This window comes from Oncorhynchus masou, chromosome 9, assembly GCF_036934945.1.
Source record: "Oncorhynchus masou masou isolate Uvic2021 chromosome 9, UVic_Omas_1.1, whole genome shotgun sequence".
NCBI lineage: Eukaryota > Metazoa > Chordata > Actinopteri > Salmoniformes > Salmonidae > Oncorhynchus > Oncorhynchus masou.
Window position 1 is genome coordinate 75,463,388 of NC_088220.1, and position 12,911 is coordinate 75,476,298.

Here is a 12,911-nt window from a genome sequence, read left to right on the forward strand (position 1 = left end):
TCCCCCCTCACTCACTCCCTCTCCCACTACTACCCCTCCACCACCCCCCTCACTCTCTCTCCCACTACTACCCTCCACCACCACCCCTCACTCTCTCTCCCACTACTAACCCTCCACCACCACCCCTCACTCTCTCTCCCACTACTACCCCTCCACCACCCCTCCCTCACTCCCTCTCCCACTACTACCCTCCACCACCCCTCCCTCACTCTCTCTCCCACTACTAACCCTCCAACACCTCCCACTACTACTCTCTCCCACTACTACCCCTCCACCACCCCTCCCTCACTCTCTCTCCCACTACTGACCCTCCAACACCACCCCTCACTCTCTCTCCCACTACTAACCCTCCAACACCACCCATCACTCTCTCTCCCACTACTACCCCTCCACCACCCCTCCCTCACTCTCTCTCCCACTACTAACCTTCCAACACCACCCCTCACTCTCTCTCCCACTACTATTCTCTCTCCCCCTCCACCACCCCTCTCCCACCCTCACTCCCTCACTCTCTCTCCCACTACTAACCCTCCAACACCACCCCTCACTCTCTCTCCCACTACTAACCCTCCAACACCACCCCTCACTCTCTCTCCCACTACTACCCCTCCACCACCTATCCCTCACTCTCTCTCCCACTACTAACCCTCCAACACCACCCCTCACTCTCTCTCCCACTACTACCCCTCCACCACCCCTCCCTCACTCTCTCTCCCACTACTGACCCTCCAACACCACCCCTCACTCTCTCTCCCACTACTAACCCTCCAACACCAACCCTCACTCTCTCTCCCACTACTACCCCTCCCCTCCACCATCCCTCCCACCACTCTCTCTCCCACTACTAACCCTCCACCACCACCCCTCACTCTCTCTCCCACTACTAACGCTCCAACACCCCCCCTCACTCTCTCTCCCACTACTACCCCTCCACCACTCCCTCCCTCACTCTCACTCTCTCCCACTACTAACCCTCCACCACCACCCCTCACTCTCTCTCCCACTACTAACCCTCCAACACCCCCCTCACTCTCTCTCCCACTACTACCCCTCCACCACCCCTCCCTCACTCTCTCTCCCACTACTAACCCTCCACCACCACCCCTCACTCTCTCTCCCACTACTACCCCTCCACCTCCCCCTCCTCTCCCACTACTCCCTCCACCACCTCTCTCCCTCCCACTCTCTCTCCCACTACTGACCCTCCACCACCCCTCCCTCACTCCCTCTCCCACTTACTACCCCTCCACCACCCCTCCCTGACTCTCTCTCCCACTACTAACCCTCCACCACCACTCTCTCCCCTCATCCCTCCACCACCCCTCTCTCTCCCACTACTACCCCTCCACCACCCCTCCCTCACTCCCTCTCCCACTACTACCCCTCCACCACCCCTCCCTCACTCCCTCTCCCACTACTACCCCTCCACCACCCCTCCCTCACTCTCTCTCCCACTACTGACCCTCCACCACCCCTCCCTCACTCTCTCTCCCACTACTACCCCTCCACCACCCATCCCTCACTCTCTCTCCCACTACTACCCCTCCACCACCCATCCCTCACTCTCTCTCCCACTACTACCCCTCCACCACCCCCACTCCCTCTCCCTCACTCTCCTCTCCCACTACTACCCCTCCACCACCCCTCCCCCCTCCCACTACACCCCCCCTCACTCTCTCTCCCACTACTACCCCTCCACCACCCCCCCTCACTCTCTCTCCCACTACTACCCTCCACCACCCCTCCCTCACTCTCTCTCCCACTACTAACCCTCCAACACCACCCCTCACTCTCTCTCCCACTACTACCCTCCAACACCACCTCCCTCACTCTCTCTCCCACTACTAACCCTCCAACACCACCCCTCACTCTCTCTCCCACTACTACCCCTCCACCACCCCTCCCTCACTCTCTCTCCCACTACTAACCCTCCAACACCACCCCTCACTCTCTCTCCCACTACTAACCCTCCCGCCACCCCTCCATCACTCTCTCTCCCACTACTACCCCTCCACCACCCCTCCCTCACTCTCTCTCCCACTACTAACCCTCCAACACCACCCCTCACTCTCTCTCCCACTACTAACCCTCCAACCACAACCCTCACTCTCTCTCCCACTACTGACCCTCCAACACCACCCCTCACTCTCTCTCCCACTACTAACCCTCCAACACCACCCCTCACTCTCTCTCCCACTACTAACCCTCCAACACCAACCCTCACTCTCTCTCCCACTACTACCCCTCCACCATCCCTCCCTCACTCTCTCTCCCACTACTAACCCTCCAACACCAACCCTCACTCTCTCTCCCACTACTACCCCTCCACCATCCCTCCCTCACTCTCTCTCCCACTACTGACCCTCCAACACCACCCCTCACTCTCTCTCCCACTACTAACCCTCACTCTCCTCCCACTACTACCCCTCCACCACCCATCCCTCACTCTCTCTCCCACTACTACCCCTCCACCACCCATCCCTCACTCTCTCTCCCACTACTGACCCTCCAACACCACCCCTCACTCTCTCTCCCACTACTACCCCTCCACCACCCCTCCCTCACTCTCTCTCCCACTACTGACCCTCCACCACCCCTCCCTCACTCTCTCTCCCACTACTGACCCTCCACCACCCCTCCCTCACTCTCTCTCCCACTACTACCCCTCCACCACCCCTCCCTCACTCCCTCTCCCACTACTACCCCTCCACCACCCATTCCTCACTCTCTCTCCCACTACTACCCCTCCACCACCCCTCCCTCACTCCCTCTCCCACTACTACCCCTCCACCACCCATTCCTCACTCTCTCTCCCACTACTGACCCTCCACCACCCATTCCTCACTCTCTCTCCCACTACTACCCCTCCACCACCCCTCCCTTACTCCCTCTCCCACTACTACCCCTCCACCACCCCTCACTCACTCTCTCTCTCACTACTGACCCTCCACCACCCCTCCCTCACTCTCTCTCCCACTACTACCTCTCCACCACCCCTCCCTCACTCTCTCTCCCACTACTACCCCTCCACCACCCCTCCCTCACTCTCTCTCCCACTACTAACCCTCCACCACCACCCCTCACACTCTCTCCCACTACTATCCCTCCACCACCACCCCTCACTCTCTCTCCCACTACTGACCCTCCACCACCCCTCCCTCACTCTCTCTCCCACTACTACCCCTCCTCCACCCCTCCCTCACTCTCTCTCCCACTACTGACCCTCCACCACCCCTCCCTCACTCTCTCTCCCACTACTACCCCTCCACCACCCCTCCCTCACTCTCTCTCCCACTACTACCCCTCCACCACCCCTCCCTCACTCTCTCTGTAAATCATTAGCATTTCTCTCCGTATTGCGATGGAACCTCCTCGCTGTGTCATTTCTTCTAAAATGACAGATTGACTTTTTAAACAAACCCAACAATAAGCGCTGGGGACATTAATTGTAGCTTTGTGTTGAATTGATGGCAGCTGGCGACGTCCTTTATCTCCCCCCGAAAATGAATATAAATGTGTTTTATGGACAGGACGGCATGGATTCCATCTCTCATTGGCTAACTCATCCTCTGGCCCCTCCCCCTTTTGCATTTATCTACAAGAGGCTCTCCGTCATGGTGGAAGTAGGAACAGAGACAGATTAATTACCTGTCAGAACATAGGAAAGAAGATAAAAAGCAAAGCCATCCCCACTTGGGAAATATGATGATGTGTTCCAGTTGTCAGACAAACGCAGGACAGAATGACTGTTGTAATTAGTTTAGACAGATGAAAAAAACTGATGTGAATCTTAACAAATGTCTTATTTTTTCTCTCTGCTGTGTGTGTGTGTGTTTACGTGTGTGTGTCTGTGTGTGTTTACGTGTGTGTGTGTGTGTGTGTGTGTGTGTGTGTGTTTACGTGTGTGTATGTGTGTGTTTACGTGTGTGTGTGTGTTTACGTGTGTGTGTGTGTGTGTGTGTGTGCGTGCGAGTACTTGTTTTTTCTGTCTGTTTGCCTGTGTGTGCATATGTACGTCTCTGTGTGCATCTGTGTTTGTCCCTGTCTCTGTGCGTGCATGTGTGTGTCTGTCTGATTTTCTCCGGTTACGTGTGTGTGGATACGCAGGTCACGGTGTCGGACGGCGGTCCCAGCCCCAAACACTCCACGGTGTGGGTGATCGTCCACGTGCTTGATGAGAATGACAATAAGCCCACGTTCCCAGAGAAGGTGTACCAGATCAAGTTACCAGAGAGGGACAGGAGGAAGAGAGGAGAGTCTATCTACAGAGCCTTTGCCTACGACAGGGATGAAGGGGTTAACGCTGACCTCTCCTACAGCATCGTCGATGGCAACGAGGACGGCAAGTTCTTCATCGACCCCAAGACGGCGGTGGTGTCATCACGAAAGCAGTTCACCGCCGGGAGCTACGACATCCTCACTGTATGTGACATTTGAACTTTACTTTGAATCTCTGTGTCTCTTTCCAACCAATTGCCATTCTCTTTGACTTTTTCTACCCCCTCTCCCCCCCCTCTCTCTCTCTTCCCTCTCTCCTCCCCCTCTCTCTCTCTCTTCCCTCTCTCCTCCCCCCTCTCTTCCCTCTCTCTCTTCCCTCTCTCCTCCCCTCTCTCTCTCTTCCCTCTCTCTCCCCCACCCCCTCTCTCTTCCCTCTCTCCTCTCCCTCTCTCCCTCTTCCCTCTCTCTCCCCCATCCCCCCCTCTCTCTCTTCCCTCTCTCCTCTCCTCTCTCTCTCTTCCCTCTCTCTCCCCATCCCCCCTCTCTCTCTTCCCTCTCTCCTCCCCATCTCTCTTCCCTCTCTCCTCCCCCTCTCTCTTCCCTCTCTCCTCCCCCTCTCTCTCTTCCCTCTCTTCCCTCTCTCTCTTCCCCTCTCTCTCTTCCCTCTCTCTCCCCCATCCCCCCCCTCTTCCCTCTCTCCACCCCCTCTCTCTCTTCCCTCTCTCCTCCCCCTCTCTCTCTCTTCCCTCTCTCCTCCCCCCTCTCTTCCCTCTCTCTCCCCCATCCCTCCCACCTCTCTCCTCCCCTTCTCTCTTTCTTCTCTCTCTCGCTCTTGCTCTCGCTCTCTCTCGCTCTCGCTCTCCCTCTCTCTCACTCTTTCTTTCATGTAGACAAATATACAAAAAGCACCTAATTCCAGTCTTGGTTCCTCCCCATCCCCAGATCAAAGCCACAGATAATGGCCGCCCCCAGAAGTGGTCGACGGCCCGTCTGCACATCGAGTGGATCCGTAAGCCCTCGGCTTTGGCGAATCCCCTCCTATTCGACGAGCAGTACTACAACTTCACCGTCATGGAGAGTGACAAGGTGGCCGAGATAGTGGGTGTGGTCTCCATGCAACAGAACTCCAATCCCCTCTGGTTCGACATCATAGGTAAGGCTCCGCCCAGAGGCGGGGGCTGGTGGGTGGGGTTTGTTAGTGGGAGGGATATATCTGACTGGCTGAGGTGAGGTCAGTCAGGTAGGCTGTGTACAATTATTAGTGCATGGGGTTTGGGCTGACGGTTTGGTTTGATGTGTGTGTTTGTGCGTGAGGCCCAGCTCAGGGACTGTGACCTCACTGCATGGTCTGTTGCCAGTGTGTCTCTCTCTCTCTCTCCTCTGCCATCCCACGGTCACCATGGCGATTTGAGCACAAACCACCAGCTGTAAAGGTCTGTATGTCAGTGGAGAAGCAATTGAGATGTCTCAAAGTCCCTGTCTGGGAAATCTAATGGAGAAAAATGCCATGTGCTTAAAGGGGTTAATTCACTCTCTTCGGTAGATTGACAACATTTTACATTTTGAAATTAACTGCCCCTTTAAAGTGCTTAAATACAGTGGGGCAAAAAAGTATTTAGTCAGCCACCAAGTTCTCCCACTTAAAAAGATGAGAAAGGTCTGTATTTTTCATCATAGGTACACTTCAACTATGACAGACAAAATGAGGGAAAAAAATCCAGAAAATCACATTGTAGGATTTTTAATGAATTGATTTGCAAATTATGGTGGAAAATAAGTATTTGGTCATCTACAAACAAGCAAGATTTCTGTCTCTCACAGACCTGTAACTTATTCTTTAAGAGGCTCCTCTGTCCTCCACTCGTTACCTGCATTAATGGCACCTGTTTGATCTTGTTATCGGTATAAAAGACACCTGTCCACAACCTCAAACAGTCACACTCCATACTCCACTATGGCCAAGAACAAAGAGCTGTCAAAGGACACCAGAAACAAAATTGTAGACCTGCACCAGGCTGGGAAGGGTGAATCTGCAATAGGTAAGCAGCTTGGTTTGAAGAAATCAACTGTGGGAGCAATTTTTAGGAAATGGAAGACATACAAGACCACTGATAATCTCCCTCGATCTGGGGCTCCACGCAAGATCTCACCCCGTGGGGTCAAAAGGATCACAGAAACGGTGAACAAAAATCCGAGAACCACACGGGGAGACCTAGTGAATGACCTGCAGAGAGCTGGGACCAAAGTAACAAAGCCTACCATCAGTAACACACTACGCCACCAGGGACTCAAATTTTGCAGTGCCAGACGTGTCCCCCTGCTTAAGCCAGTACATGTGCAGGCCCGTCTGAAGTTTGCTAGAGAGCATTTGGATGATCCAGAAGAAGATTGGGAGAATGTCATATGGTCAGATGAAACCAAAATAGAAGTTTTTTGTGAAAACTCATCTCGTTGTGTTTGGAGGACAAAGAATGCTGAGTTGCATCCAAAGAACACCATACCTACTGTGAGGCATGGTGGTGGAAACATCATGCTTTGGGGCTGTTTTTCTGCAAAGGGACCAGGACGACTGATCCGTGTAAAGGAAAGAATGAATGGGACCATGTATCGTGAGATTTTGAGTGAAAACCTCCTTCCATCAGCAAGGGCATTGAAGATGAAACGTGGCTGGGTCTTTCAGCATGGCAATGATCCGAAACACACCGCCTGGGCAACGAAGTAGTGGCTTAGTAAGAAGCATTCTAAGGTCCTGGAGTGGCCTCGCCAGTCTCCAGATCTCAACCCCATCGAAAATCTTTGGAGGGAGTTGAAAGTCCATGTTGCCCAGCAACAGCCCCAAAACATCACTGCTCTAGAGGAGATCTGCATGGAGGAATGGGCCAAAATACCAGCAACAGCGTGTGAAGACTTACAGAAAATGTTTGACCTCTGTCATTGCCAACAAAGGATATATAACAAAGTATTGAGAAACTTTTGTTATTGACCAAATACTTACTTTCCACCATAATTTGCAAATAAATTCATAAAAAATCCTACAATGTGATTTACTGGATTTTTTTCCTAATTTTGTCTGTCATAGTTGAAGTGTACCTATGATGAAAATTACAGGCCTCTCTCATCTTTTTAAGTGGGAGAACTTGCACAATTGGTGGCTGACTAAATACTTTTTTGCCCCACTGTATTCATTATGTTTTTTTGCCATAAGGATTGATCCGCATTCTACCAACTACAGCTGCTAAGAAATATGTCTTTGACATGCTGATTTCAGAAACAATTTAATTTGTCTTATTCTCACGGTAAAGAATGTTGTGTAAGATCAGTGGAATGTCCCTTTAAGAGGCTTGAAATGCCAGGGACATGCCACACCAAGTATTTTCTTAATCTGAAACATTTTGATATTTTGACGTCTAATCCCTATCCACATAAAAGACTCAACAAGGTTATGTCATGTTCCGTTTTCATATCTGCAGTTTTCTGCAAACAACAGCGACATTTAACAAGTTCACATTGTTTGGTGAATGAATTACTGTCAAAGCTAGTCAGTTTTAATCTTGCATTAATAATTGTCATTCATTTAATAAACATTGTAAAATCCATTTAGTTTTATTAGAAATTAAGTTTTGTTAGAATTAACATGATTAGGCTGTTCAACTTTCTAGGAATTGATTGTGGTCCGTCTATATAACTATTTTTTATATAATGCAATATAATATTTATAAAGCTGATAATTCTCTAGCCGAACTGCACTGTGGGTAGGTAAGTTTATGTTGAGCGCATTCAGTCCAGAGACAAGTGGATGGACTACATGGTCAGGACCTCATTTCCCAGAATGCTCCATGATCCATCTCTCTTTTGTTGTCACTGAGCAGTGGCGGTCAGTGTGTGTTCCAGTGGGAGATACCTTCTGGCTTGTGCTTCCAGCTCTAAGCTCTCTCTGGCTATGGCTGCTCTCTCTGGCCTACTACTCTACTCTCCTGTATACCCCTCTCCTCCTCTTTTCTCTGCTCAATGCCTCACCTGTTTTCTCCTCTGGAATCACATCTCTCTCTCCTTCTCTCTCCCTCCCTTTTAATTCCTCCTCCCTTTGCCCTATGTATCTCCCTGTCCTTCCATCCTTTCCTTACTTTACTCTCCTTCTCTCTCCCTCCTTTTAATTCCTCCTCCCTTTGCCCTATGTATCTCCCTGTCCTTCCATCCTTTCCTTACTTTACTCTCCTTCTCTCTCCCTCATTTTAATTCCTCCTCCCTTTGCCCTATGTATCTCCCTGTCCTTCCACCCTTTCCTTACTTTACTCTCCTTCTCTCTCCCTCCTTTTAATTCCTCCTCCTTGCATCTCCCTGTCCTTCCATCCCTTTTACTTTATCCTTCTCTCTCCCTCCTTTTAATTCCTCCTCTCTTTGCCCTATCTCCCTGTCCTTCCACCCTCCTTTCTTTACTCTTCCTCCCTCCTTTTAATTCCTCCTCCCTTTGCCCTATGTATCTCCCTGTCCTTCCATCCTTTCCTTACTTTACTCTCCTTCTCTCTCCTCCTTTTAATTCCTCCTCCCTTTGCCCTATGTATCTCCCTGTCCTTCCATCCTTTCCTTACTTTACTCTCCTTCTCTCTCCCTCCTTTTAATTCCTCCTCCCTTTGCCCTATTCCTCCTCCCTCTTGTATCTCTCCCTGTCCTTCCATCCTTTCCTTACTTTACTCTCCTTCTCTCTCCCTCCTTTTAATTCCTCCTCCCTTTGCATCTCCCTGTCCTTCCATCCTTTCCTTACTTTACTCTCCTTCTCTCTCCCTCCTTTTAATTCCTCCTCCCTTTGCCCTATGTATCTCCCTGTCCTTCCATCCTTTCCTTACTTTACTCTCCTTCTCTCTCCCTCCTTTTAATTCCTCCTCCCTTTGCCCTATGTATCTCCCTGTCCTTCCATCCTTTCCTTACTTTACTCTCCTTCTCTCTCCCTCCTTTTAATTCCTCCTCCCTGTATCTCCCTGTCCTTACATTTACATTACATTCAAGTCATTTAGCAGACCCTTATCCAGTCCTTCCATCCTTTCCTTACTTTACTCTCCTTCTCTCTCCCTCCTTTTAATTCCTCCTCCTTTGCATCTCCCTGTCCTTCCATCCTTCCCTTACTTTACTCTCCTTCTCTCTCCCTCCTTTTAATTCCTCCTCCCTTTGCCCTATGTATCTCCCTGTCCTTCCATCCTTTCCTTACTTTACTCTCCTTCTCTCTCCCTCCTTTTAATTCCTTCTTTGCATCTCCCTGTCCTTCCATTTCCTTACTTTACTCTCCTTCTCTCTCCCTCCTTTTAATTCCTCCTCCCTTTGCCCTATGTATCTCCCTGTCCTTCCATCCTTTCCTTACTTTACCTCCTTTTAATTCCTCCTCCCTTTCATCTCCCTGTCCTTCCATCCTTTTAATTCCTCCTCCTTTTAATTCCTCCTCCCTTTTTGCCCTATGTATCTCCCTGTCCTTCCATCCTTTCCTTACTTTACTCTCCTTCTCTCTCCCTCCTTTTAACTATGTATCTCCCTGTCCTTCCTTCCTTCCTTTCCTTTTAATTCCTCCTCCCTTTGCCCTATGTATCTCCCTGTCCTTCCATCCTTTCCTTACTTTACTCTCCTTCTCTCTCCCTCCTTTTAATTCCTCCTCCCTTTGCATCTCCCTGTCCTTTACTTTATCTCCCTGTCCTTCCTTTGCCTTATGTTTCCTTCTTTTTACTTTACTCTCCTTCTCTCTCCCTCCTTTTAATTCCTCCTCCCTTTGCCCTATGTATCTCCCTGTCCTTCCTTTCCTTACTTTACCCTTTCTCCCTCCTTTTAATTCCTTTATCTCCCTGTCCTTCTTTCCTTCTCCTTCTCTCACCCTTTTAATTCCGCCTCCCTTTGCCCTATGTATCTCCCTGTCCTTCCATCCTTTCCTTACTTTACTCACTCTCTCTCTTTCAACATCCTCCCCTTTTACCATTATCATTCCTCACCCTCTTTCCTCACCTCTCTCTTTCCCCCGTTTCTGTCTCACATCCACTCCCCTTCACACCCTCCCCCTGTCTCTCTTCTTTCCTTTCTCCCTGTCTCACTCTTTCTCTCCTCTTCTCTCCTCTCTCAATGCTTCGTGTCTGGAAGGTCCCAGGCCTTTCCGTGAGATGTTCTATATACTGCAGACCGCTTGTGGCAGGAACTGTTCCACAGAAGGTATCTCAGTTTGACTTCGAACTGCTTTTTTCTGCTTCATTTTCCTTTCCTTCCTCTTTTATTTTACCCATCATTCACCTGTGCTTTTCCCATTATTCACTGTGTGCCCAGTGCTGCTCACACCTTCTTCTGATTGGTTGGTTTGAGACAAAGGGGGCGGGGCAGGTAACGGGTTTTCCCTACACAGAAGCTCGACAGAGTGGATGTGTGTGAGTTTGTGTGTGTGTGTGTGTGCGTGTGCGTGTGCGTGTGTGTGTGTGTGTAATGTACATCCCACACAGAAGCTTAACAGAGTGTGGATGTGTGTTTTGGTGTGTTTGTGTGTGTGCTTCCCACATGTATAATGTACACTAACTCTTTCTTCCAAGGTTAACATAAGTGATTCGTTTTCGAGAAATTCCTTGCTATACTAAATTGGCTATCAGACTCTGTGGTGTCCCTTTATAGTGAAGCCCATATCTGCTGCCATGGCAACGGTCCCTGAGCGACCCTGGCGACAGCTTTGTCTAATGACCTGCTAAAGCATCAGTGTTTGGGGAAACATCACGCCCACCATCCCTGAGCTGTCAGCGACACACACACACACAAAAGTGGAAACACACGCACAAGCACACACACATGCAGGAACACACGTACGGACGCACACAAACACTTACCCACACAAAACAACGCACACACTCTTTTGTACTCACACAGACACACATACACGCACGCACACACATACAGACACATACACACACACACTACATTATTACATACACCTCCCACTGACGACCCAATTAAGTGGATGGCTGGTTAGTGAGAGTTGTGGGTTAGGGGTGGACACATGGTCACTGTGCCCCTGGTTAGAGAGGGTCCCTCACTGTAACTGTCTGTTGCTCTGCCACAGGCACCTTTCCAATCACAGGAACCAACAGGGAGAGGATGGAGGGAGAGAGAGGGAGAGGCGAGGGGTAGGGATAACGATAGAGAGAGGGAAGAGAAAGTGGACAGGAGAAAATGAGAGAGGGACCGAGTGAAGAAGAGATGGAAAGTGGAGGAGTGAAATGAGAGACTTATTAAAAATGGAAGGAGCAGAGGTCAGAAGAGAAAGAGAGGAGAAGAGAAGAGACTTATTAAAGAGAGAGGGGCTTAGTGAAAGATGGAGAGAGGGAGAAAGGAAACGTAGGTGGTACAGCATCAGGGATGGATTGGATTAGAGTGAGGAGATGGAGGGAGTGTTATAAGAAAATGCCCGTGTGTGTGTGTGTGTGTGTGTGTGTGTGTGTGTGTGCGCTCAGGGGCCAGGTGAAAGTAGAGGAGCGAAACACTGTGATTTATTTACGGGCCAGACCCAGACTGCCCAAGCCATTATTCACCAGAAGACCGCACGCACACACACACCACGCTCACACACTGACACACGCACACTTAATTATGCACCTGCACACACACACACACACACACGTAAACACTAATCCACTGCTAAACGCATTACTGCCTAGAAAGTAAAACATAGCCATTATACTATAATTTAGCTGCTATTAAACCTCCTAAACACACACACACACACACACACACACCGTCCAAACGGCTACTGTTTTAACCACTCAACATTTGGTTTCTATGTATCAAGTCAATCCAGACAGCTGTGTTCTATATATCAAGTCAATCCAGACAGCTGTGTTCTATATATCAATTCAATCCAGACAGCTGTTCTATATATCAAGTCAATCCAGACAGCTGTGTTCTTTATATCAAGTCAACCCGGACAGCTGTGTTCTATATATCAAGTCAATCCAGACTTATATATATCAAGTCAATCCAGACAGCTGTGTTCTATATATCAAGTCAATCCAGACAGCTGTGTTCTTTATATCAAGTAAACCCAGACAGCTGTGTTCTATATATCAAGTCAATCCAGACTTATATATATCAAGTCAATCCAGACAGCTGTGTTCTATATATCAAGTAAACCCAGACAGCTGTGTTCTATATATCAAGTCAACCCAGACAGCTGTGTTCTATATATCAAGTCAATCCAGACAGCTGTGTTCTTTATATCAAGTAAACCCAGACAGCTGTGTTCTATATATCAAGTCAATCCAGACTTATATATATCAAGTCAATCCAGACAGCTGTGTTCTATATATCAAGTAAACCCAGAACCCAGACAGCTGTGTTATATATATCAAGTCAATCCAGACAGCTGTGTTCAACCCAGACAGCTGTGTTCTTTATATCAAGTCAACCCAGACAGCTGTGTTCTATATATCAAGTCAATCCAGACTTATATATATCAAGTCAATCAAGTCAATCCAGACAGTGTTCTATATATCAAGTAAACCCAGACAGCTGTGTTCTATATATCAAGTCAACCCAGACAGCTGTGTTCTATATATCAAGTCAATCCAGACAGCTGTGTTCTATATTTCAAGTCAATCCAGACAGCTGTGTTCTTTATATCAAGTAAACCCAGACAGCTGTGTTCTATAATATCAAGCCAATCCAGACAGCTGTGTTCTATAATA

General features: G+C 49.2%; 1 protein-coding gene across 1 annotated transcript in view; it reads left to right on the top strand.

Annotated features, from left to right (window-relative positions):
* The window catches only part of LOC135546636 (protocadherin Fat 3-like), a 333,832-nt gene that overhangs the window by 252,031 nt on the left and 68,890 nt on the right, over window positions 1-12,911 (top strand). The window contains 2 exon segments of the mRNA XM_064975226.1: window positions 4,108-4,422; window positions 5,161-5,371. Of these exon segments, the coding sequence (XP_064831298.1) occupies window positions 4,108-4,422; window positions 5,161-5,371 (526 nt within the window).